Raw genomic sequence first — 27,220 nt, forward strand, 5'->3', positions numbered from 1 at the left:
TGTTATCTCCTTTTTGTGAACAATATGAAAACAGCAAAAACAAAATGGCACATAAGCATGCTGCTCCTTACCCAGACACAAAAATGTTTGCTGCTCGATATATTTTTTCTTGAACTCTGCTCAATGCCGTCTTGTATCTTTCACTTTCAATCAGAAAAATACAAAATAAATCAATGAAAACGCCCACAACATCAAAGCATTTACTGGATGAAGCCAGCCAAGGCTAGGCCCCAGACAGCATTTCAAGCACAATTTTATCAATCAACAGACAGCAAAATAAATGCATGTATGTCCGTGGGGATAATTTTACCCTGCGGGATGCAGCTTTTATAGTGACAAGTCAATGTGGTTATAGGGGTGCATTACCATATTTCACTATTGTACCTACACACAAAAACACTTTGGGGTGCAGCTGCACCCTATGTTCCTGTGTTTGTATGTGCATGGTGTTTGTAATGGCTGCCATTTGGTGAGAGAATAAAGCAAGGAGGAGTTGTGGAATAATACAAATGACCTGGTGCGATGTTTTCCATTGGAGGGGTAGGAGTGATTTTTGGAGGTGATTTGGAGGAGCATATACTGTATGTCATGAAGTGGATCATTATCAAGGAGGGTGAAGCACGCGGTGCTACGCGCGCAACTTGCTACCAAGGAGGAAGCGGACAACGCGGTAAGTTTATAGTTCTTTATTCCAAAGAGGTCACTGTAGCACTGGCGCGCTCCGGGCTGCGCACCCGGTGTATATCCTGAGGCCACGCCTACCCCTCGGGCATGGCCGCCGCCCACTTGGTGCGCGGAATGATGTCACCACGCCAGTGGGCTTTCGTGTACGCCACACGCGCCCCCCCAGAATTCCCACGCACCTGGAGGGCCAGTTTGCGGGGCAAACGGATGACCCGGCCGAAGCGCCCTCTGGCGACCGGCGGCGTCCGGGGTGCAGGGATGCCAAGTGGGATGCCCCCGGCTGTACCCGGGATGGGTGCCGGACCGGGGGGCGGCATGCCTGCGGTGCTGGGCGGTGCCGGGGGTCCGCCCGCAGGGGGGCGGCCCCGACGCGGGGGCCGAGCCACCGGCGGTGGGTGGTCCACGTCGAGGTGGGCTGGCTTGAGGCGGTCTATGGAGACCCGGTCAGGAGTGCCGCCGATGTCCAGGGTGAAATGTTTCACCCCGGTCTCCAGCACGCGGAAAGGCCCGTTGTATGGGGGCCACAGTGGTGTCCGGTGGGTGTCGTGCCGGACGAAGACGTACTCCGTGGTGCGAAGCTCCGGGGCGACGTGTGTAGGGGGGTGCCCGTGGTGCGCCGTCGGCACCGGGGCGAACCTCCGGGCGGTCTCCTGCAGCGCAGAACGCTCCTGCGCTGCGGGCCAAGGTGCCGTGGGGTCGGGGAGGAACTCGCCCGGCACCCGCAGCGGTTGTCCAAAGACCAACTCCGCCGCGGATGCGCGCAGGTCCTCCTTGGGCGCCGTCCGGAGGCCCAGCAGGACCCAGGGGAGCCTGTCGACCCAGCCACCGTCGCAGAGGGTGGCCCGGAGCGCGGCCTTCAACGAGCGGTGGAATCGCTCGCACAGGCCGTTGGCCTGGGGGTGGTAGGCCGTGGTTCGTTGCAGCTGGACCCAGAGCCCCCGTGCGACCGCGGCCCAGAGCTCCGAGGTGAACTGGGGGCCGCGGTCGGACGAGATGTCCGAGGGGGCGCCGAACCGGGCGACCCAGGTGGCGATGAACGCCTGCGCGACGTCTGCCGCCGTCGTCGCATCCAAAGGCACGGCCTCCGGCCACCGGGTGGTGCGGTCCACCATGGTAAGGACATGGGTGAAACCCCGCAAGGGGGGCAGAGGTCCCACTAGGTCCACGTGCACGTGGTCGAACCGACGTTCCGGCACCGTAAACGGGGCCAAGGGGGCCTGGGTGTACCGGTGCACCTTCGCGCACTGGCACGCGAGGCACGTCCTGGTCCAACCGCGGACGGCCTTCCGGAGGCCATGCCAGACAAACTTGTCAGCGACCAACCTCTGGGAGGCCTTCGTGCCCGGGTGGGACAGGCCGTGGATGGCGTCAAAAACCTGGCGCTGCCAGCCTGCGGGCACGATGGGGCGAGGCCGCCCGAGGGAGACGTCGCAAACGAGGGCCGTGCCCGCGCCGTCGAGGGGCACCTCGGTGACGCGGAGGCCCGTGACGGCGGTCCGCAAGGCCTGGACCCCGGGGTCGGCGGCCTGGTCCGCCGCCATCCTGGCATAGTCGATGCCAAGGTGGACTGCGTGGGCGACGGCCCGGGAAAGGCAGTCGGCCACCGGGTTGTCCTTTCCCACGACGTGTCGGATGTCCTTCGTGTACTCGGACACGGCAGCGAGGTGACGCTGTTGCCGGGCCGACCACGGCTCGGCGACCTTGCCCATCGCGAAAACCAGCGGCTTGTGGTCGACGAAGGCCGTGAACGCACGGCCCTCGAGCAGACGGCGGAAGTACCTGACCGCCAGGTGAAGCCCAAGCAACTCACGGTCGAAGGTACTGTAACGGCGTTCGGGCGGGCGAAGCTGCCGGCTGAAGAACGCCAGCGGTTGCCAAGCACCACGCACCCATTGCTCGTGCACCGCACCCACCGCGTAGTCCGAGGCGTCGGTGGTGAGGGCGATCGGTGCATCGGGCGCCGGGTGCGCGAGCATGGTGGCGTTGGCCAAGGCGAGCTTCGCGCCCGAGAACGCCGCGTCCATCTGCTCGGTCCAGGTAACGTCACCTTTGCCCGGCTTCCCTCAAAGGGCCTCGTGTAAGGGGCGCAGGAGCTGGGCGATGCGGGGCAGGAACCGATGGTAAAAGTTTACCATGCCCAGGAACTCCTGGAGCCCCTTGATCGTGCGGGGGCGCGGAAACCCCTTCACCGCCTCCACCTTGGGACGGTAGGGGGACGGCCCCATGCCTGGTGACGCGGTGCCCCAAAAAGTCGATTGCAGCGACACCGAACCGGCACTTGGCGGGGTTCACGATCAGGCCGTGCTGGCCCAGACGTTCGAAGAGCGTGCGGAGGTGACGAAGGTGCTCTTCGCGGGACGCGCTGGCGACGAGGATGTCGCCCAGGTAGACGTACAAAAACTCCAAGCCACGCAAGACGCTGTCCATGAGGCGCTGGAACGCCTGAGCCGAATTTTTCAGACCGAAGGGCATCCGAAGAAATTCGAAAAGCCCGAATGGCGTGATGACAGCCGTCTTCGGGATGTCCTCCGGCCTGACAGGGACCTGATGGTAGCCGCGTACGAGGTCCACCTTTGAAAAGAAGGACATCCCCGCCAACCGGGCGGAGAAGTCCTGGATGTGGGGGACGGGGTAGCGGTCGGGGGTGGTGGCGTCGTTGAGGCGCCGGTAGTCCCCGCACGGTCGCCATCCCCCGCCGGGCTTGGGCACGATGTGGAGCAGGGACGCCCACTCGCTCTCGGAGCGCCGCACAATGCCGAGCCGCTCCAGCGTAGCGAACTCCGCTTTAGCTACGGCGAGCTTCGTCGGCTCGAGGCGGCGTGCCTGGGCGTAGACCGGTGGCCCGGCGGTGGGGATGTGATGTTCCACCCCGTGCTTGACGGTCCCCGCCGAGAAAGTGGGCCGCGTGAGGGCCGGGAAACCCGCGGGGAGGCGGGCGAATTCATCCGCTGCCGGAAGCGTACAGATGAACCTGGCCGGAACGGAACCGCTCAGCAAGCCGCTCGGCGAGCCGCTCGGTGACCCGCTCTGTGAGCTGCTCAACGAGGCGGGCAGCGCACACGCGAGCGAGCTGAACATCTCAGCCTGGACAAGCCTTCTGCGCTTTACATCGACCAGTAATCCATTAGCACATAAGAAGTCCGCGCCGAGCAGTGCCATGGGCACGTCAGCCGTAACGAATGACCATCGGAAAACCTGACCTCCGAACCGCAGGGAGAGACAGCGTTTTCCGTACGTGCATATAGACGTACCATTGGCCGCAAGCAACGCGGGACCTCGGCCCGCGGTGTGCTTGTCGGACGTACCAGCAGGAACGACACTCACCTGCGCTCCCGTGTCGCACAGGTAACGCCGCCCGGACAAGGTGTCCGTTATACACAGAAGGCTGTTTGAATTGCCGACGCTCACCGTTGCCACCGAGCGCCGGCTCGCCCATTTCCCGACCTGCCGAATGAGCACGGCGGGTGACACTGCCGAGCCTCGTGGCCGAACTTGGCGTGGAAGAAACACTAGGCGGGCAGCTGCGGCGTCGGAGGCCGCGGTTTACTTCGCGGCGGCGGCGGTGGTGGTGGGCAGGGCGTGACGGCGGACACGAGGTGCGGTGCATCGGGGAAAGCCTCGGGAGCCTCGGGAGCGGCAACCGCGCCAAGACTCGCCTGCGTGTCCAAAGCCGCGTAGTATTTGTCGGCCTCAGCAGCGAGCGCACGGGGTTCCGTTAACGCGGAACCAGCCAAAGTGAGGTGGACTCGTGCTGGCAGCTGGCGTCGAAACAACGCCCGGAATAGAGCGTTCGGTGTTTCGTCGCCCATGAGCGCCAGCACCGACGGTCGCGTGTCCCCGATCTCGGGGAGGTCCAAGAGGCGATCGGCCCGTGCGTCCACCGTAAGGCCGAACGTGGCGAGGAGACGACGCTTGACCGCCTCGTACTTGCCGTCGGCAGGTGGATCCCTTAGGACCGATACGACGTGGGTGTCCGTGCCGGGCCCGAGGGCGGCGACCACGTGGCAGTACATGGTCTCGTCCACTGTGATGCCTCGAAGTCGGAACTGGGCTTCCGCCTGCAGGAACCAAACTTCGGCTTGTGACTCCCAGAATTCGGGGAGCTTGATGGAGACCGCGTTGGTAGCCATTGTTGTGGTGGTTTCGGGTAGTCAGCGACGGCTGACTCGAATGTCGGAGGTCACCAATGAAGCACGCGGTGCTACGCGCACGACTTGCTACCAAGGAGGAAGCGGACAACGCGGTAAGTTTATAGTTCTTTATTCCAAAGAAGTCACTGTAGCACTGGCGCGCTCCGGGCTGCGTGCCCGGTGTATATCCTGAGGCCACGCCTACCCCTCGGGCATGGCCGCCGCCCACTTGGTGCGCGAAATGATGTCACCACGCCAGTGGGCTTTCGTGTACGCCACAAGGGCATGTTTCAAAGACGTTCAAGGAGGCAAAGTAAGATCATTTTCAAAAGTTTCAAAAGTATGAGCTTGTGTGTTGGAATCCCACTGCAAATCGGACTTACTTCAGAGATAAGAACATGTCACAGTCGTATTGTCAGTTAAAATTCAGCGAGGGTGCCTTCAGGTGCCTGCCCATATAAGTGGTACCAGTTTACACTTATCCTTGGGCACCTCTGAATTTGCTGAGCAATCCACTCGGTGTTAAGGTAATATATGCTAAAATAACTAAAGTGTTCATAGAACACCTTTTTAGAGAGTTCATAGAGAGAATAGAGCCTGTGATTGATGCTGTGAAGAGAAACAGGTTGAGATGGTTTGGTCATGTATTGAGGAAGGATGAAAGTGACTGGTTGAGAAGAGTGATGGAAATGAATGTAGAAGGAAGTAGAGGACGGGGAAGACCGAGAAAGACTTGGCTAAAGATGGTGGAAGAAGAAATGCGGGCAAGGGGGTTAACAAGGAGAGATGCAGAAAATAGGGCAAAATGGAGAAGATTGTCATGGGGACCGCAAGGCTAACCCCCGCCCTAGCAGGGAAAATGGCCTTAAAATGCCTGTTGTTGTTGTTGTTATTCCAATTTATGTGTCTTGGCAGGGTTTATAGATAAGGTACCTCTCAGCCAAAAAAATGTACTCTTGTATGCAAACGATACCATGAGTTCATTTTTTTACACCAATGATTGCAGGAAAAACATCCGCTTCAAAATAGATTGACATTTCAATAAGGTTATAAAGCAATCTTTTTGTTGATCATATAAATAAAGTTCCTTTATGCCGAACACTTTCCTTTGTAATGATGTGCGGTTGGCTGTTACCTGACTGCAAAGGCCTGCAGAGAAAGCGATGTATCATTTGAGATCACCTGGGTCACCCAGAAATTCAGTATAAAAGAACTCTACAAGGAGAAAGTAAAATCATTTCAGAATGTGATTTCCTTTTGATACCTGGCCAATTTCGGCACAAATATGCTTAAATAACTTTGGCATCGATTGGTGGTGGATACAGAGGTTGGGGTGGGGGGGGGGGGGGGTGGAGGGGGAGACATGCCACCCCCTGCTCCTTCCCACCTCCACCACTCCACACCTTCATAAAGGATTACGAATCAGTTTTCTTTCAATTGATTTAATACATTTTTTGAAAGTTTGAATGAACAATCAATTACTTAGCGAGTGAAATATTAGTAGAGTCTATGTTTTTTTGGGAACATTGTTTACCTGAAAGCCACGGCTCGATCATTTATACCAATAAAAGAGAATACGCGCCAGTGTGCCAGTCAGTCAAAGTCAGTTAGTGTCTCCTCCATAACTCCAAAACCATGAAACCTATCAGGCTGAATCTTTGCATGCATACGAAGGGAACTCCAAGGGAGTACATGAATGAAAACTGGGTATTTGGGTAAATTCAAACACCCCTTTAGAAGATAGGGGGTGCTCATCAAAAATACCAAAATAAGCCTCACTAAAATGGTGGCGCGCCATCTTGGTCAGCCCTCTGTCACATTGCTGAGTTCTTAAGCTGGCATTTTGTTCGGCCTGCTAAAAAATTCCTTGCCTTGGAACCACGATGCTCTCCCACGGACTAATTAAAGTATATAATCCAAATCTAGATTTAGATTTGAGGATTGGATCCTGTGGATAAGTGTCAAAATCTGGAGTGAAATCTGAAAGTTTAAAGAAATTAGCAATAATCTATAACTAAGTACATTTATGTAAGCAAGGCTGTCATTCCTCCTCCTGCACTATTGTCTTAATTCATACCTCCATAGGATAGGGTGCCACTCTACTGGGATCTGCGATTCTTGTAGGAAACACGAAGATTTTAACCATCTGTTTTTACAAATCTCCTCTATATGAGGATCCTAGATTGAGTCTGCTTCAAAGTATGAAAGATGTGGGGATTGGCATGTTGAATCTGCCAAACATTTTCAGCCATTTAAACCAGAAGCATTGCCAACTGCACAAGGAGGTTCTGAGATTTAAAAAATAAGAGAGTGCAGGAAATCCATGTACTATTATGGGTTATCTAAAGCAGGTACCCTCAAAAGGCGAACCGCGGTCCATATCCAGACTGCGAGCATCATCAGTCCAGACCGTGGAGCTAACCTTACCTAATCCCCCCATCAATGGATTTTTTTGTGTATATGTAATTAAGCTCCTGGAAGAGCTAGAACACAGAACAGATGAGGATGCAATATAACAAAAGAAACAGCAGAAAGGAACAAAATAATCTTTCTGAAGAAAAAGAATAAGTGTGATCAATCATGAAGAAGAAGAGGAAGGAGAAGAAGAACACATGGTTAATTCTTGACTCAAAGATGGTGAAAGTGGATCATTTTTAAATGTTTAAAATACTTTTAAAGGAAGAAGGAAGAATAGTTTATAAACTTTACATTCAAGGAAGATTTTGTGAGGAGTCATTGAGAAAAATGGAGAAATAGAATGAAATACAGGAAGTATATGCCGTGCATGTACTCCTCCTAATTCCTCCCCATCTCTACCACCCGTGGCCTTGTTCCTCAGTGCTGACTCTATAGTGTCCTCATTTCGGTAAACACAGCAATGGAGGGTATGAAGTGGAAGCTTGATTCTGAGAACCGTCAATTCAACAAGGAGTGGGAGAAGTTCTTCATTGGGGAGGATAACAGCAAGGTTCTTTGCCTGGTCTGCAAGGAGACTGGCATTGCCATAGAAGGGAAATGTGAAGTACCACTACTCTATACACCATGATTCCAAATATGACAACATCATGGGTGAAGCACGCAAGAAGAACATCACAACTGAAGAAGACCCTCGAGAATGAACAGTTATTATTCAAGAAGTTAAGTTGAAAAACGACACAAAGGCCATGGCATGGGCAAGCTATGAAATTAGCAGCATCATAGCCAAGAAATAGAAGCCGTTTTCCTTTGGCGAATACATGAAAGTGCATCGGCATGTTTGTGGAAACGTGCTTCCCTGGGAAGGGCCTGGTGGAGAAAATTACCCTGAGTGACAGTTCTGTTACTCGCTGTGTCGGATCACTGGCCGAAGATGTTCACCTGCAGCTCAAGGACACGATCGCTGGATTCCAGTATTTTTCTGTCATATATATATAGAGACTCGCGGCTCCAAAAATACCATATAACTTAAAAAGAAAAAGAAGACCCCTCCTCTCCATATTCAGCAAAGTGATGGGAATTTGCTAGCGACGGGTGGTATTTTGAGACACCTGCGGTGCGTCCCCACTGTGTTCACACGCGTCTTTTTACGATGTGGTAGTGCCGAGTGAGCAATGTGATATGGTGAAGTGAAACAACGAGGTATTACGTACCCAGTTAAGTCGCCTGGCTGCACTACATTAGTTAATTCAGGGGCAGAAAAGTAACAAAAGAGTGTGTGTGTGTTCGTTCATTCCCGCGCTATGGTACAGTGGTAATTCACAGGCAAAAAAGTGGCAAATAATCTCATAAAAGGCGTTGCTGCAGATAACGTCATTGACTTTAATTGAATACTTTTATTATGCCATTTTGATCCCCCATTTCAGTTCTGTTGTAGCTTGTAACACAGCCAAGATTGCCTCCGTGCGAGGTATGCCGCATGATGTGTAAAATAATTAAACAAAATACATGGTGTAAGGTAATTTTCTAAAATGTGTCGCTACGTATGACGTCATTGACTTTAATTGAATACTTCTATTCCGCTACGTGGTGTAAAATAATTTTATTTGTGGGAGTCTGGAGGGAAGGTGTGGGTGGGGGAGGGATAGGAAGGAGTGGGGTGGTAGTGTGAAGCGAGGGGCGGGGGGTTAGTAGGAGGGAGGGGAGGTGAAAGGAGGAAGAAGGGGAAGGGTTTGGGTGAGAGTCCAGAGTGAGGGGTGGGGTGAGAGGAGGTAGGGGAGGTGAAAGGAGGAAGAAGGGGAAGGGTTCAGGTGAGAGTCCGGAGTAAGGGGTAGGGTGACAGGAGGGAGGGGTAAAGGGTGGGATGAGGGAGGCGAAGGCATGGGAGGAGCGGGCAACGCCGGGTACCTTTGCTAGTAATTAATAATATTCGGCCGCAACCGCTCCACATTACATACCGCTCCATAGCATGTGTGGACCAGCACTTGAAAGTGCTACATGACAACACTTGAAGGCTCGTTTAGTTAAATCATAATCATCATCATCATCATTAAACATCATACTAAAATACACAATTTGGTGTCTGTCTTATTCGATGCATTGGGTCGTAAGTTATTCAATCTCAACCAAACTGGCTAGGGGACGAAGGGTAGGTCATAACTCATAAGAGAAAGGTTGTCTTACGAGTTATGAAGGGGTGGGAGGTTGACACAAATTCTCTATGTAAATGTGTACCATGTCGCGCTGCTCCCAGTGGGAGACCGTATGATGACAGGCCTTCCATCTCAATCATTTTCACTTTAATTGTACATTTTCAGACATTCTTTTCAGTCTATTATGTTGCTTTAGGTGCGACTACAAAATATCCGGAAGAACTCTGAGGTTTTATTTGTCTTTTCCATCTTGGAAAAACTTTACCAGCTCGGAGTGTCGTTTGTGACGTACAGTTGCTGTTATCAACACTTGCTCACTAGATTAGATTTTTAAGTCATTTGACTGTTGTTCCTATTCCTTTCTTGCTCACTTAGATTTTTTTTGGACCGTACGATACTTCCTGGTGTGTACCCCGGTTTAGAATAGGTACACCGACCGTATCCCTGCGTGTCGTAAGAGGCGACTAAAAGGGTTGGCATCAGGAAGGGCATCCGGCCATAAAAACATTGCCTCAAAAAGAGAACCATGACAATTACAACTACATATGGGCAGGGTACAGCCCGAAGTACCCCGTGGGGGACCCCACTCCCTCTCGTCAAAACTCAAGGTGGGGAACCCGATCGAAGCAAGGGTGGAAATCATTCCATTTATGACGACGAAACGTCTGATGCCTGACGTGGAGATCGGTTTCTGAGCTTTGGGACATGGAATGTAGGGACAATGACAGGGAGATCAGGAGAAGTGGTGGAAGTATTGGCCAGAAGAAGAATGGACATATGTTGTGTGCAGGAGACGAGATGGAAGGGAAGTGGTGTGAGAATGGTGAAGGGTAGACAGGGACAGAAATACAAGTTTGTGTGGCAAGGGTGCCCAGAAGGCATGAATGGTGTTGGTGTCCTGTTTTCTGAGGAGTTTGTAGACAGTGTGGTGAGTGTGACTAGAGTGAGTGATAGGTTGATGATGGTGAAAATGATGATTGGAAAGCTCTTGGTGAACGTCATCTCGGGATATGCTCCGCAAGTTGGTCGGAGCGATGAAGAGAAGGACAAGTTCTGGTGTGCAATAGAGAAGCTGATGGAAAACGTGCAAGATGAGGAAGTTATTGTGGTAGGAGGAGACCTAAATGGACATGTGGGAAGCAGTATGGACGGTTTTGAGGGAGTTCATGGGGGTTAAGGATATGGTGTGAGAAATGGAGAAGGTGAAAGGATTTTGGAGTTTGCTGATGGAGCTTATTTGTTGGTTTGTAATACTCAGTTCCAGAAAGAGAATAATAAGCTTGTTACATACACGTCAGGTGGTTCGACGACAACCGTTGACTACCTGCTGGTGCATAGGCGAGATAGGGGGCACCTCCGGGACACAAAGGTGATCCCGGGGGAGGAGGCTGTTTCACAGCACCACTTGGTTGTCTGCGACATAAGGGTGAAAGGTGCGATGAGAGCTCGGTGGGTGAAGTACCAAGCGAGAATGAAGGTGTGGAGGTTGAAAGAGATGACAGTGAGGGAGGCATTAAAAGAGAGGCTGAATATGGCAGAGGATGATGTGGTTGAGCATGAAAGTGGTTGGATGTCAATGAAAGATAGTCTCTTGGGAGCCGTTGGTGAGGTATGTGGATGGACAAAAGGACCACCGAGGCACTCGGAAACATGGTGGTGGGATGATGAAGTTGGAAAGAAGATTGAGGAGAAGGGGAAGAAGTTCAAGGAGTGGCAGAAGGCGAAGGGTATGGGGGCAGAAAAGGCAGTGCATGAAAGTTATAAGGCAGCCAAGAAGGCTGCAAAGAAAGAGGTAGCAAAGGCGCAGGAGGCATGTAGGAAAATGTTCGGAGAACGCTTGGATTTGGAAGAGGGTCAGAGAGCGGTATTCAGGATTGCAAAGCAGATAGCGAAAGAGAGGTGTGATGTGATGGGGGTGAGTTGCTTGAAGGATGAAGTGGGACAAATCGTTGTGGACCCAGATGGAATTAAAGGAAGATGGAAGAGATATATGGAAATACTGTTGAATACAGAGAATGAATGGGATGGCAACATAGAGAGTAACCCTGTTTTAGGACCGGCAGAGAACATAACTGAGAAGGAAGTTGAGGAAGCGATAAAAGCAATGAAGAGTAGAAAAGCGGGAGGGCCGACGGGAGTTGTGGGAGATATGTTGAAGGCAGTGGGAAGTTGGGGTGTGAAGAGAATGACAGAGATCTGTAATCTGGTGGTGAAAGAAGGCCGCATTCCAGTGGATTGGGAACTGAGTACCCTCGTCCCTCAATACAAGAGGAAAGGTGACCCTCTGGACTGTGGCTCGTATCGAGCGATAAAGTTATTGGAGCATGGAATGAAGGTATTGGAAAGGGTGTTGGAGAGGAGGATGAGGAAGAAAGTGAAGATTGACGAAATGCAGTTTGGATTTATGCCAGGAAGAGGAACGACAGACGCGCTTTTTATTGTGTGGCAGTTGCAGGAGAGTTACAGGGAGAAGAGGAAGAAGTTGTTTCTTGGGTTTGTTGACCTGGAGAAAGCATTCGATGGGGTTCCAAGTGAAGTAGTGACATGGGCATTGTGTAAGTTAGGAGTGGAGGAATGGTTGATCAGAGTAGTGATGGCAATGTACAAAAGAGCGCGCACAGCTGTAAGGACGAAGGACGGGAACAGCGGTGAGTTTGAGGTGAAGGTGGGAGTGCATCAGGGGTCGGTACTAAGTCCACTACTATTTGTAGCTGTGATGGAGGTGCTGGCTCGGAACGTAAAGGAGGGTTTACCGTGGGAGTTGTTTTCTGCAGATGATCTGGTGTTGATTGCAGAAAGTATGGATGGACTGAAGGAGAAGATGAACAAGTGGAAGGAATGTATGGAGTCAAAAGGTCTGAAGGTGAATATCAGAAAAACGAAGGTGATGGCAAGTGGTAAAGCATGTGGTGAGGTGGAAAGAACTGGGAAGTGGCCGTGTGCTGTGTACAGGAAGGGTGTTGGAGTGAATTCCATTCAATGTACAATGTGCGCTGAGTGGGTTCATCAAAAATGTAGTGGTTTGAGAGGGTCATTAACCAGTGTGGCAGCTACATTCAAGTGTAAGGTGTGCACAGAGGGACCTGCAGATGGAGGAAATGTTGAGTTGGATCTTGGAGACGGCGTGAAGCTGGAAGGTGTGAAAACATTTTGTTACCGAGGAGACATGCTGAATGGAGAAGGTGGATCAGACTCGGCAACAGTTGATGGAGTGAGATGTGCATGGAAGAAGTTTCGGAAACTGAGTGGCGTTCTGACGAGGAGGGGAGTGTCGTTGAAGCTGAAGGGAAAGGTGTATGCTGCATGTGTGAGAAGTGTTATGATTTATGGGAGCGAGACATGGGTAATGAACGTAGAGCACGAAAGAAGGCTGGAAAGGGTGGAAATGCGAATGGTTCGGTGGATGTGTGGAGTATCGTTGAGAGAGAGGAAGACAAATGATGAATTGTGAAAGATGATGGGAATAGAGCCTGTGATTGTTGCTGTGAAGAGGAACAGGTTGAGATGGCTTGTCATGTGTTGAGGAAGGATGAAAGTGACTGGTTGAGAAGAGTGATGGAAATGAATGTAGAAGGAAGTAGAGGACGGGGAAGACCGAGAAAGACTTGGCCAAAGATGGTCGAAGAAGAAATGCGGGCAAGGGGGTTAACAAGGGGAGATGCAGAAAATAGGGCAAAATGGAGAAGATTGTCATGGGGACCGCAAGGCTAACCCCCGCTCTTGCAGGGAAAATGGCCTTAAAATGCATGTTGTTGTTGTTGTTGTTGTTGTTGTTGTTGTTGTGCGATACACAAAATAAAGGTGACCATTCACCCATACCCCTAAATCCATTGATCCTTTAACTTGTATAATTAGGGGATGTCACAATGTCAACTGAACAAAGATAGTAATTTGGGGTAATATTAAGGACAATGTACTTTGTACTTACAAACCATTGATTACTAACAGCTGCCATAGTTGAGGCAATGTATTTTTTATGTATTACAGTGACTAAGATTTGTAGAAGTGTTGGTACATAAATTCAATCAAGGGAAACTCTAACGACATGATAGAGAAATTACAAACCTCAAGCATGTCCATGTCAAAGTATGAAACAAGTGCCAAGACCAGAATTTAAGTTTAGAGAAATGACAGAGATGGTCAAATGCAAAAAAGGCAGTAGAATAAAATTATTAAAAGTGTGAATATTCACTTTTGCAGACATTTTGAAGACTGGAGGGTCGACTGGACAAAACAGTGAAGAGTGTTCAGCCAATCCATTTGCAAGCAATCTACAGTGTACGTCTCCTGCAACCTACAAGAGAAACAATAAAATAGTACAAGTAAACTATTTGCTATTCGTGAAATAGCTGCCGAAGAGTTAATTGCAACGTGAAAGTGTTGAGGACATGACAAAAAATTTGAATTTTATTTTCTTTCTGGCTCTCAATCATATGCTGTGAGCAGTATCAGAAAGTATGAAGGTGACAGCAGTGAATAAGCAACATTCGATGATAGGTTTCTGCATCCAGAATGAGTAAAGGTGGCTGAAATTGTTCAGCCATTGCAGAAAGTTTGTAAGCTAATGGTGTCGAAGGAAGAAAGTATTGTGAAGCTTCAAAAGGTTTTTAATCCCACGGAATAAGTAATGTATGTAAATGCCACACAACATCTAAAAATAAAAACTTGCAGCCTGATGGCCATAGGGGTTGGCAGGATGGCATATAGATACGCACACTCACATTTTAAGCTGTTTTGCCTGGATTTGAATCCCAACCCAGCTATAAACGTCATTAGTTGGTGGACATCATTAGTTGATGTCCTTCATGAAGGATTGGTGAGTTTCTCGCTGACACCAGGAGAAAATTCCAAATTATTGCCCTGACATCCTGAGGTAGAGTGGTGACCTGACCAAGATTGTAGCTTTAGTAACTGCTTCAATAGTGCCAACACTCTAGATAGGGCATGTACATGGTCAAAAAAAATTCCCGTTTTAAGGCCATTTTCCCTGCTAAAGCGGGGGTTATCCTTGTGGGCCCCATGACAATCATGGTTCCCTTTTTGAGGCAATGTTTTTATGGCCAGATGCCCTTCCTGATGCCAACCCTTGGTAAGGGATACGGTGTACCTATTCTAAGTCGGGGTACACACCGTGATCATTCATCCCAGCAAGCTGGTACTCAATTTGTCGACCTCGGAAGGATGACAGGCTGATTCAACCCCCCTGGCGTTAATTCAGCGATCGACCAGGATCGATTTAGGATCCCAAGCCAGCACCCTAACCGCTAAGCCAACACCAGGCGGTGGCATGTACATGATGATTACCATCATATAATTAAAGCCTTAATTACTTGTGACATTGAATACAACAGGGTTCAAGAATATCCATGAGCAAGCTAGCAGTCGTATGTCACATTCCAAGAATCGAAGTTACACTTCTCTTGCAACAACATATCAACATATTGACGTCGCTGGTACCCAGAGTATCCTGGGAAGTGACGTTAGTGACGGCACTTCCCCCAAGCTCAGTGGCTGTGTTAAGTGTTTGTCTCATCAGTTTGTCCTTGTGTGTGTGTGTGTGTGTGTGTGTGTGTGTGTGTGTGTGTGTGTGTGTTTGTGTGTTTGTGTGTGTGTGTGTGTGTGTGTGTGTGTGTTTCAGCTCTATTATACGATAGATGTGATATCGAAGACAAAGAAACTGTCACCAATTTGGATAAGTAAATAATACGTGTACATTATATAATCATATATATATACATATATATATATGAGCATGTTGAAAAGTAATGCCTCCTATTCTTTTTCTCCAAAACAGGTAAAGATATTTTAATGAAACGAAGAGAGATACTAACGTGAATCTTTATTCTACGATGGCAAATATTTATTTCTCAACATAACCACCCCAGCAGTCCACACATTTCTGCCAAAGTTCAAGTAGTTTTGTGATGTCGTCACAATAGAACTATATACACCTGCTGACTTAACCACACTTCACAGCAGCCTTGATCGGAAGTAAAATGTTCCCCATGTTTTTGTTTGATATTTGTTTACTTGTAGGAAAGACCTGGCATTTATGAAATAACTAAAAAGAGAAAAGGTAAGAAGGAATTAGCATGAAGGAAAAACAGACAAAAATTAGAATAAAATTGCGTGATATACATGCCTTCTGCACAGAACTGTAGCGGAGGATGGGTGGAAAGCGCAAACGGAGCTCAGTGTAATAAGCATCCTCCCCAAAGTTCCTCAGTTGTACTTCGACACGTAAAGAATGGTCTCGTCCCAGAACGAGTTCCCCACTGGATAATAAAATGTACAAGAAGAACGGAAGTTATTAGTTAGATCAACTGCAGAAAAAAATCATCGACGTTTTACACTGAATGTGCAGAGATCAGTCACATACTCCGTGACGTAAAGAACAGGGTGTCCACAAATGACCATTCCAAATTCCAACCATTGTAAAAAATATAATGAAATGGAATATTGAAGGAGCTGGGGCTCCCACGTCGATCGGAAGAATGGACGCGACAAAAAGCTGGAATTCATCCGAGTTGCTTTAATCAAACCAAACACTCAGGCACTCTGAAAAGCCCGTTTATCGGGCAGCAATATATATACATATTATCCCGGAGCGTTTGCCCAGGAAAAGCGAGAGGGGGCGTGGCCCAGCGTCCCGACCGAGGCCTGGCAAGTTGAGCGCGGGCCTGCCCGGGCGTCCTGGACGAGCCCGGCATGGTGATCGCTCCGCGTCCTTGATAGGTGCAAGGCGATTGTGAAAACCCAGCGGTAGCCGCTACACACGTCCCCCCAGAATCGACTTGCACGGCCAGGGACAATTTGAGGGGGGTCCTGATGACCCGGCCGAAGCGACCCCTGGTGGGTCGTGGGAGGGGGTCCGGTGTGGTGGTGGGCGGTCGAGTGGGGGGCACCGTGGACGGGGGGTGGCCTCGCCGTGGCGGAAGGGCCACCCGTGGTGGGTGGTCGACGTCCACGTGCGCCGGCTTGAGGCGGTCCACCGCAATCCGGTCCGACGTGCCGCCGATGTCGATGACGAACGACTTGTCGTCCCGTCGCAGCACCCGGAAGGGCCCGTCGTACGGCGGCCGGAGTGGCCCCCGATGTGCGTCGTGACGCACAAAAACATACTCCGCTGTGCGAAGTGCTGGGGGGACGTAGGACTGGGGGTCACCGTGGTGGGATGTTGGCACGGGGGCAAACCGTCGGGCGGCCTCCTGGAGGTCCGAGCGCTGGTGAGCTGCGGACCAGGGACTGGTAGCGTCGGGCACGAATTCGCCCGGGACGCGTAGCGCCTGGCCATAGACAAGCTCGGCGGTGGATGCCTGGAGGTCCTCCTTGGGGGCCGTGCGGAGGCCCAAAAGGACCCACGGCAGCCGGTCGGCCCAACCGCCGTCTTGAAGGCCGGCCATGAGCGCGGCCTTCATGGAGCGGTGGAATCGCTCGCACAACCCGTTTGCTTGGGGGTGGTAGGCCGTAGTACGGTGGAGCTTGACCCCCAGGTTGCGGGCGACCGCGCCCCACAGCTCGGAGGTGAACTGTGGTCCGCGGTCTGACGAGATGTCCGCCGGTGCGCCGAAGCGGGCGACCCAGGTGGCGATGAAAGCCTGCGCCACGTCGGCGGTGGTGGTGGAGACGAGGGGAACGGCCTCCGGCCACCTGGTGGTCCTGTCCACCATGGTGAGCAGGTGTGTGAACCCCCGTGACGGGTGGAGGGGGCCCACCAGATCCACGTTGATGTGGTCGAAACGTCGTTCGGGCACGGTGAAAGGTGCCAGCGGGGCCTGGGTGTGTCGGTGGACCTTGGCCCGTTGGCAGGCCGTGCAGGTGCTGGTCCAATCGCGGACGTCCCGACGAAGGCCGTGCCAGATGAATCGCGCCGACACCAGCTTCTGGGAAGCTTTCCGGCCCGGGTGGGAAAGGCCGTGGAGGGAGGCGAAGATGCGGCGTTGCCAGGTGACGGGCACGATGGGGCGAGGCTGGCCTTGGGAGACGTCGCAGAGCAGGACAGTGTCCGCGAAGGGGATGTCGGCCAGGCGGAGGCCCGTGTCCGCCGCCCGGAGGGCTTGCACCATGGTGTCGGTGGTTTGGTCCGCCACCATAAGCGCAAAGTCCACGCCCAGGTGGACCGCGTTCGCGCTGGCCCGGGAAAGACAGTCGGCCACGGCGTTGTTTTTGCTGGCGACGTGCCGGATGTCCGTGGTAAACTCCGACACGGCGGAGAGGTGGTGCTGTTGGCGGGCCGACCACGGCTCCGTGACCTTGGCCATGGCGTAAACCAACGGCTTGTGGTCGACGAACGCCGTGAAAGGTCGGCCCTCCAGGAGGTGGCGGAAATGGCGGACGGCCAGGTGTAGACCGAGGAGCTCCCGGTCAAACGTGCTGTATTTGAGCTCGTTCGGCCGGAGCTGCCGGCTGAAAAAAGCGAGTGGCTGCCAAACCCCGTTCACCCATTGCTCATGTACGGCGCCCACCGCGTAGTCGGAGGCATCCGTGGTGAGGGCGATGGGAGCGTTGAGCACCGGGTGAGCGAGCAGTGTTGCGTCGGCGAGGGCCCGCTTTGAGCTTTGGAAGGCCGCATCCATTGCTGCGGACCAGGCGATGTCGTGCTTGGCCGGCTTGCCCCGGAGGGCTTCGTAGAGGGGCCGCATGAGTTGAGCAGCGCGGGGCACGAAGCGCTGATAAAAATTCACCATTCCCAGGAATTCCTGCAGGGCCTTTATGGTGCGGGGACGCAGGAACGTGGTGATGGCCTCGACCTTGGTTGGCAGCGGCACGGCCCCGTTCTTGGTGATGTGGTGGCCCAAAAAATCAACGGCCGTCGTGCCGAAGTGGCATTTGGCCGGGTTGACGATGAGGCCGTGCTCGCTGAGGCGCCCGAACAGTGTTCGGAGGTGGAGGAGGTGCTCGGCCCGGGACGTGCTGGCGACGCGGATGTCGTCCAGGTAAACGAAAAGGAACGGCAGGTCACGCAGCACGCCGTCCATCAAGCGCTGGAACGCCTGAGCCGCGTTCTTGAGACCAAACGGCATCCGCAAGAATTCGAATAAGCCGAACGGCGTGATGACTGCCGTTTTAGGGACGTCGGCCGCCCTGACAGGTACCTGGTGATATACCCGTATGAGATCAATTTTCGAAAAAATGACCCGTCCCGCCAGACGGGCGGAGAAGTCTTGGATATGCGGGATCGGGTACCTGTCGGGGGTGGTAGCGTCATTGAGACGGCGGTAGTCGCCGCACGGGCGCCATCCACCCCCCGGCTTTGGCACGATGTGCAGTGGCGAGGCCCACGCGCTATCGGAGCGCCGCACGATGCCGAGGTGCTCCAACGCGTCGAATTCGGCCTTCGCCACGGCGAGCTTGGCTGGGTCGAGGCGGCGGGCCCTGGCGTAGACCGGCGGGCCCGTGGTTGGTATGTGGTGCTCGATCCCATGCCGTACTGCGACGGCCGAAAACGTCGGCCGCGTGAGGGCCGGGAACTCCGTGAGCAGGCGAGCAAACTCGTTCGCCGCCGGGACGGCGCATGCCAGCTCGGTCGGCGCGGAGCTGCTCAATGTGCATACCAGGGAGCTGAAGGTTTCGGCGTTGATTAAACGACGCCATTGGACGTCCACCAGCAGTCCGTGTGTGCAGAGGAAGTCGGCGCCTAGCAGAGCCATGGGCACGTTTGCGGTTACAAACGTCCAAGCAAAGCGTTGGCCGCCATAGCAGAGGGTGACGTTGCGTGGGCCGAAGGTGCGGATGGTCGATCCGTTGGCCGCAACCAAGGAGGGGCCGCAAACCGCGGATTGCCTGTCCTGGTCAGAGGCGGGTATGACGCTCAGTTGGGCGCCGGTGTCGCACAGGAAGCGCCGTCCGGACGCTTTATCCATGATGAACAGTAAGTTGCCCGTGTGGCCGGCGCTCATGGCTGGTAATGAACGCCGGCCCGGCCGTTTCCCGGCCTGCCGAAGGTGCACGGGGGTCGGCATGTCCGGGCCTTCTGTCCGAACCTGGCATGATAGTAACACCACGCTTGGTCAGGTGGAGGCCCCGGTCGTCGTGCTGGAGGTGGTCGGCTCGGTGTAGCGGCCGCCAATTGCGTCGGCAGTTCGGTCGTCGACCGTGCCGGGTGCTCGGGCGCCATGGGTGTTGCGTCGGACGGCGGTGGGTCCCATGTCGCCGCTGGGATGCGCTGTCCTGCGGCGGAGATCTTGTCGGCTTCTCTGGCAAGGGCCCGGGGATCTGTGATCGTCGTGCTTGCCAGGGCGAGGCGTACCGGGTTAGGCAGCTGACGGAGGAACAGCTCCCGGAACAGGAATGCCGGAGAGTGTTCGCCGAGCAGTGAAAGCATGTAGTCCATTCGCTCGGAAGGGCGCGTGTCGCCGAGCTCGGGCAGGTCGAGTAGGCGCCGTGCGCGTTCCGCCGATGGGAGGGCGAAAGCGTCGAGGAGAAGCTTCTTAATCGCGCCGTATTTGTCAGCGGCTGGCGGGCTCTCGAGGAGGCTCAGGGCGCGGGCCGCGGTGGCCGAACCGAGCGCTGCTACCACATGGTGGAAGCGGGTGTCGTCGGCCGTGATGCCTCGCAGGGCGAACAGGGAATCCGCCTGTGTGAACCAAACCGCCGCGTGAGCCTCCCAGAAGGTAGGCAGTTTAAGTGCGACTGCCGTGTCCATGTCGGTAGGTCACCAATGAAGGAGCTGGGGCTCCCACGTCGATCGGAAGAATGGACGCGACAAAAAGCTGGAATTCATCCGAGTTGCTTTAATCAAACCAAACACTCAGGCACTCTGAAAAGCCCGTTTATCGGGCAGCAATATTTATACATATTATCCCGGAGCGTTTGCCCAGGCCCGGCGCCAGGGGGCGTGGCCCAGCGTCCTGGCTGCGGCCTGGCAAGTTGAGGGCGAGCCTGCCCGGGCGTCCTGGATGAGCCCGGCATGGTGATCGCTCCGCGTCCTTGATAGGTGCAAGGCGATTGTGAAAACCCAGCGGTAGCCGCTACAATATAATGATATGGCTTACTGCAGATGAAAGAGCATTTCCTACAGTTTTATTCTCTTTTTTAATATTTCCCGGTCTCTCCTGTGACAGGTAACATCCATTTACTGCAAATGGCATCCTCACAAGAACAGGTGCAGTGTGTTGCCTGATTTATATAGAGCAAATTTCAATGAAACTGCTGCACAGGTTTAACTAAACTTCAGGACGACCTATGGAAGGCAGCCATAATAGAGAAAAACGATTCGTGAATGGCATAAATGTTTATAGAGACTGATAGCATCCTGCATAGGAAGAGGGAAGGCCGGCCAAGCACAAGTGGTGAGGATGTTGAACACACGTGCGAGTCTTTTTAGCACAGTTCATTCGGATTTGGATTATGATCTTCACAAATCTTACAAATAAGCCATTGAGAAACGTTCCTTCACATGGAGCAAACTGCATAGTTCGATCTGCTTTCATTATTTTATTTTTAAAATTATGGTTTGAATTTGGACCATCTCACCATCTCACACTGTCTCCCATTTATGTTTAACAAACTTTTATACTATTTTACATTTTTCCACCTGCAGATCTGCTTTTCCTTATGTTTATCTGGTTGTGCTTTATCCAACTGTATCTCTATTATGTTGCCTGTATGTCTACCAGATATTCCTCGTCACCAAGGTCTTACATGAGCCATGAGTCCATGACTTATGGATTTAAAAATAATCTTTCCTGACTATATGATAGCCTATAGGTATGCAAGTCACCTTTGACCGTCTGCCAGCACTAGTCGGTGGATGTTAAAGATCCCTCGGTGCCAGCCAATTCCTGAGAGTTGAGCCAACAACTTTTCCTGGCAAACTCTACGAGGTGGAATGTATGAGACACTCTGGTGATGTCTGCGCTTGCCCCTCTGTTCTCATGCCCACTCCTCCACCCCAAACACCTCCTCCCCAATTGAATTAAACCTGATAAACTGTTAGATTGAATTATATGGTTTACATGTAGCACAGCCTTGATGAGCCAAATGGCCTCCTCTTACATTTGACTTCCTTGTGTATATTTCTCGTTTCAAAGCTATATCATTTTCTAAATACTTGTTACAATAGAAAGAGTGACCATCCTCTATCCTGTCTTTGTTACGAGCATATTTCACCCGAATAAAAAAACATTTATTCAGCCTTGCCTGGCGCACTCCAACTTTCAACGCTGTATCTCCAGACTCGTCTTACTTCTTAAAAAATATTACCTGAGTGCATGTTAACTAGTATTTTATTCCTTTGAAATTTACTACATTATCCAGTGACATTTTAAAAGACTCGTCTCACACTTAGACAGCATGTAAACTTATTAGCACTCAAATTATACATGCATTTAACTATAAACTTAATATTATATACGTTAGATATTATTAAACTTATAGTTGTATTTATATTTATCTCTCTATATTATAAAAGAAAGTTTTTGTTTGTTTGTCTACGCAAGCTAATCTCCTGAACGGTGAAAGATAGGAGGAAACCTCCAATTCAAAAATGTCGGGATGGGCCCCGGGAAGGTTTTAGGTTAGGTGGCGAGGCCGGTCGAGGCCCATTTCGCAATTAAAAGCGAAGCTGAATTATAGTAGTCAATCTTCTACGGCCACGAGTAAAAGCTGAATTGTAGTAGTAAATTCATTCAAAAAAAACTTAAAATGTCGGGACGGGCCCCGGGAAGGTTATAGGCTAGGTAGCGAGGTCTGTCGAGGCCGCTTCGGCCGGGCTGGGCCCATTTCACAATTAAAAGCTGAGCTGAATTGTTGTACTCAATCTTCTAAGGCCGCGAGTAAAAGCTGAATTATAGTAGTAAATTCATTCAAAAAGAACCCGGGCAACGCCGGGTGCTTTCGGCTAGTATATTATATACTTAATATTATATATTATAAACTTTGAATATAAAAAATGTTAGATGTTTAACTATAAAAGGAATGACAACATGTTTTGTTCAATCAATTGTGTTTTTTGGATAAAACTGTCAACAAGATAAACTTACAGACCCCCCCCCCCCCCCCCCCTATCTGTATGTGAAAAAAGCCTTAGGTATGTTTCTGCACACATCGACATGCAAACACCCATCATAGAGGCCCATGTAATGGATGGATTGAACTCAGATACTGTTCTCATACCTCTCATTCCATCTGATACAAACACTGTATGTGTATTTTTTTTATATCAAAGTTCTTTTATTTAAAACAATAACGCTACACCACCCAAAGAGTAAATATGGCTGAATTAGATCATTAGACTTATTAAGTGTTGTATCTGAGAAGAATGACATTGTTAATTGTGTTTACAGTGAAATATGTGAATAAACGTATTCAAAAACACGAGGCCGTGTATGTTACACTGGGGCATATAGCTATAGTTCTCTAATATTTCTGCTCTGTCAATGCGATATTTTCCTTTGGAACATTACCTCTCCAGAGAAACCGCAAGGGTCATGTTTGGTGTACATATTCCGTCTATCCCACAATCCCTTGCAAAGTGTATCTGGAAAGACACAGAGACATACAGCCAAAATAATAAGTTGGATAATTAAAGGAAAATGAATTTTACAATTAAGTAAAATATTTAAGCATATGAAGTCATGAGATGAAAGCTGCCTTGTCACATCCAAAACCTGTTCTTGACGGTGTGTGTCCAGGTTTGGCTCAATCATCCAAAGTGCAGCAAGGGAGTTTTGAAGAGAGAAGTTCAAGGCAACGTGAATAGGTGTCACCACATCCTTATCGTCACAGCTCTGCAGAGAGTAAGTTTAAAATATTTATTAAAGCAGCTTCTTCTTTATATGTGGAAAACAGCCACACATCACACATATATATATATATATATATATATATATATATATATAAATATATATATATATATATGTATATATATATATATATATGTATATATATATATATGTATATATATATTGTTACGGACCGCGGATTAGATGTTATATTTGCCGAGCGGAGGCTCCGTGACCGAACAGTTATTCCCCGACTAAAACCCGATTCAACCCAAACGTTGGCTGTATCGCGCCACCGCTATTCAATCGGGAAAAGACTAAGACGACAAATGCAAAGAGGAAAAGGAATAAGACGAGAAAAGGGTTGAAAATACTACTAAATTTATTTACTATTTACAGGCTCAAAATAACCAAGGAGAAGGAAAGATAATAAAATAATATACAGAAGCTTTTAGAGACACAGGGAAAATACTAGCTTATCTAACAGGCTTACTTACTACCCAGGACAGAACAAACAAAGACACTGACTCACGCAGGGAATTGCAGAGTGGATTGCTGGAAGGAGGTGTGTGGCTGGAGGGGGGGAGGACGGCACGGAGCTGGCTGGAGCTCGATCCCGCACGGGACGTCGGGCTGGACTTCGACGGCCACTGATGCCACCGAGCCTGTCGTGTGCGCGGAGTCACGGGTCGGAGCTGCTTGTCTCAGTAAAAGCGCATCTGCTCTGACGACCCAGCTCTTCCCTTGGACTCAGTAAAAGCGCAACTGCTCTGACGACCCAGCTCTTTCCTTGTACTCCTCTCTCCTCTGTAAAAGCTCATCTCTTTCGACCCAGCTCTTGTCTCCTCCCTCCTTGTCTCAACTGCTTGGGGAACGCCCCGCAGTGGGTTATATAGGCCCCGCCCCTCAACCTTTTCGAACCTCCCCCAAACGCTCTTCCTCCGCCCTCTCAAGCCAAACCCCTTGTTCATGGTTGGTCGAGTGGGGCGGGCTCACTCCTCCCCTCTCTGACGAGGTGGGGACCCGCCTTTCTTCCCCAACCCTGCCTCGTGGCCAATGGTGGTTGAAGAAAACCGCCCAAAATGCAGTTGGCCATTGAAATGAAATGAAAGGGGACCTATTCTTATTTCACTCGGTGCAATGGAGTATTTAAATTAATGGGAGACACAGCCTTACCCTAAGACACATAATATGATATAAGCTACTGAACAAGGGTTTTATCGGGTCCTGCAATGTGGTGTTTATGGAATAACTACCGAGACGCCCTTTGACCTTTACACAACTCCGGAGGCAGGAGGCGCAGAATAAACAATAATAATAGTAAAGCACACAATAAAAAAAAAAACAGTCCTCATATCCGCAACAATATACAGACTTGGCATTTAATATGGAATATTTTTTTTCTGGGGGTGAACTTACTTTTCAAGATGACTTAGAACCAAAAGTTCATTGGAATTATGTTCAAATTATTCTAGATTTTGTTAATGTGACCTTTAAAAGAAACAAAAACCACATTTGACATTTCGAAGCAAATAAATTGATCCTTGAAAGTGATGTAAACTGATATCGAACTCAATTCACGGATGGTACTGTGTTAAACTTCTGTACGTTTTCCAGAAGTATCTCTTTATTTTGCACATTAGCCAAAAACAAAATTCAACAAAAACAAAAGCTAAATTATGACTGGGAATACGGACAGTAAAATTACAGTTCAGTACTTCGTGTAACCCCCCACGAGCATTCAGGAGAGCACGTACACGTCGAGGCATGCTGTTCACGAGATTTGCCAAGGTTTGGACAGGAATCGCTTGCCATGCAGTGACAATAGCCTGCTGCAATTCACACACAGAGGTCGGCTGTTGGTCCAAGTTGTCGATTTGACGCGTTAATTCTGCCCACAAGTTCTCTATCGGATTCATATCCGGAGACATGGCAGGCCACTACATATGCTCTACACCACGGTCAGCAAGAAAGTGTTGGATCATGCGAGCACGATGAGGCCGTGCATTGTCATCTTGGAAGACAAAGTTTCCTCGAAAGGCTGCACGAGCAAATGGAAGCAATGTTTCTTCCAGAATTACCCTGTACTTGAACTGGTTCAGGTTTCCATTCAGAACAACCAGGTCAGTTTTGCCCCCTGCATGAAAAGCAGCCCAAACGGTCACCCCACCACCTCCAGCTTGGACTCTTGGCACTATACAATCTTCGTTGTGGGCTTCATGCACTTGTCTGCGCACTCGGATGCGGCCATCTTGACGATAGACCAGAAATCTAGACTCGTCACTGAAGGTCACGTGATTCCAGTGTCCTGGCTGCCATTGACGGTGCTCTCTGGCCCACTGCAATCGGCGCTGGCTGTGTTGTCTGGTCAGGCGTGGCTTTCTCAGGGGACGCCTGGCACGATAGCCTGCTTGAACCAGTCGTTGGTTGACTAGCATTCTGGATACAGGCACATTTGTCAGTTGCTGCCACTCAGCCCTAAGCCGATTAGCTGACTTGGTACGGCCATTGCAGACTAACCGGTGCAGCTGGCGATCATCTCTCCTTGTGGTTCTGCGTGGACGTCCTGGCCTCGGTATTGGAGTACGGACACCCCTCTGAGCATTTCGTTTCAGGATCTTTGACACCTGACCTTGAGTGATGCCATACTGCCGAGCAATAGCACACTGTTTCATGCCAGAATTTCGTCAAGCCACCACTCCATGACAAACAGCATTGTCAAGTTGACGGACCATCTCCAGAGCAAGCGGCAATAACTTTTGTAGACGTGCAGCAGTTGTTTTCCACTAATACAGGACGCAACAAGCCTTATATACCCGATTGTGAAGCCAATCGACAAATATACCTGTCCTTACATTTTGTCACGCCACCTGTGATATAATCCTGTTATTGACTTCTTGCTGTGAAAGACAATCAGTGACATGGTTCTTTCAACAAAGACATCACCGAAGGGTAGAAGAAACTCACCAGATTGATATACCGAGTTCAGAAAGTGAACCCAAGTCAAGAAAAAAAAATATATTCCATATTAAATGCCAAGTCTGTATATATATATACAGACTTGGCATTTAATATGGAATATTTTTTTTATGGGGGTGAACTTACTTTTCAAGATGTCTTAGAACCAAAAGTTCATTGGAATTATGTTGAAATTATTCTAGATTTTGTTAATGTGACCTTTAAAAGAAACAAAAACCACATTTGACATTTCAAAACAAATAAATTGATCCTTGAAAGTGATGTAAACTGATATCGAACTCAATTCATGGACAGTACTGTGTTAAACTTCTGTACGTTTTCCAGAAGTATCTCTTTATTTGGCACATTAGCCCAATTTTTTTTTAACAAAAACAAAAGTTAAATTACGACTGGGATTACGGACAGTAAAATTACAGTTCAGTACTTCGTGTAACCCCCACGAGCATTCAGGAGAGCACGTACACGTTGAGGCATGCTGTTCACGAGATTTGCCAGGGTTTGGACAGGAATCGCTTGTCATGCAGTGACAATAGCCTGCTGCAATTCACGCACAGAGGTCGGCTGCTGGTCCAAGTGGTCAATTTGACGCGTTAATTCTGCCCACAAGTTCTCTATGGGATTCATATCCGGGGACATGGCAGGCCACTCCATATGCTCGACACCACGGTCAGCAAGAAAGTGTTGGATCATGCGAGCACGATGAGGCCGTGCATTGTCATGTTGGAAGACAAAGTTTCCTCGAAAGGCTGCGCGAGCAAATGGAAGCAATGTTTCTTCCAGAATGGCCCTGAACTTGAATTGGTTCAGGTTTCCATTCAGAACAACCAGGTCAGTTTTGCCCCCTGCTTGAAAAGCAGCCCAAACGGTCACCCCACCACCTCCAGCTTGGACTCTTGGCACTATACAATCTTTGTTGTAGGCTTCATGCACTTGTCTGCGCACTCGGACACGGTCATCTTGACGATAGACCAGAAATCTAGACTCGTCACTGAAGATCAGGTGATTCCAGTGTCCTGGCTGCCATTGACGGTGCTCTCTGGCCCACTGCAATCGGCGCTGGCGGTGTTGTCTGGTCAGGCATGGCTTTCTCAGGGGACGCCTGGCACGATAGCCTGCTTGAACCAGTCCTTAGTTG

At 50.4% G+C, this 27,220-nt stretch overlaps 1 protein-coding gene across 2 annotated transcripts in view; it reads right to left on the reverse strand.

The window, feature by feature from the left end:
- Positions 1 to 27,220, reverse strand: part of LOC137429790 (integrin alpha-M) — a 240,431-nt gene that overhangs the window by 22,823 nt on the left and 190,388 nt on the right. For both annotated transcript variants that reach the window (XM_078778582.1, XM_068120046.2), the window contains 6 exons: positions 22,993 to 23,112; positions 22,789 to 22,862; positions 15,525 to 15,657; positions 13,575 to 13,676; positions 5,950 to 6,029; positions 72 to 143 (listed from right to left, as the gene is read on the reverse strand). In XM_078778582.1, coding sequence (XP_078634708.1) covers positions 72 to 143; positions 5,950 to 6,029; positions 13,575 to 13,676; positions 15,525 to 15,657; positions 22,789 to 22,862; positions 22,993 to 23,112 — 581 coding nt within the window. The remainder of the gene's footprint in view (positions 1 to 71; positions 144 to 5,949; positions 6,030 to 13,574; positions 13,677 to 15,524; positions 15,658 to 22,788; positions 22,863 to 22,992; positions 23,113 to 27,220) is intronic.

The sequence above is a fragment of the Myxine glutinosa genome, chromosome 1, assembly GCF_964187855.1.
Source record: "Myxine glutinosa chromosome 1, kmMyxGlut1.1, whole genome shotgun sequence".
Lineage (NCBI taxonomy): Eukaryota > Metazoa > Chordata > Myxini > Myxiniformes > Myxinidae > Myxine > Myxine glutinosa.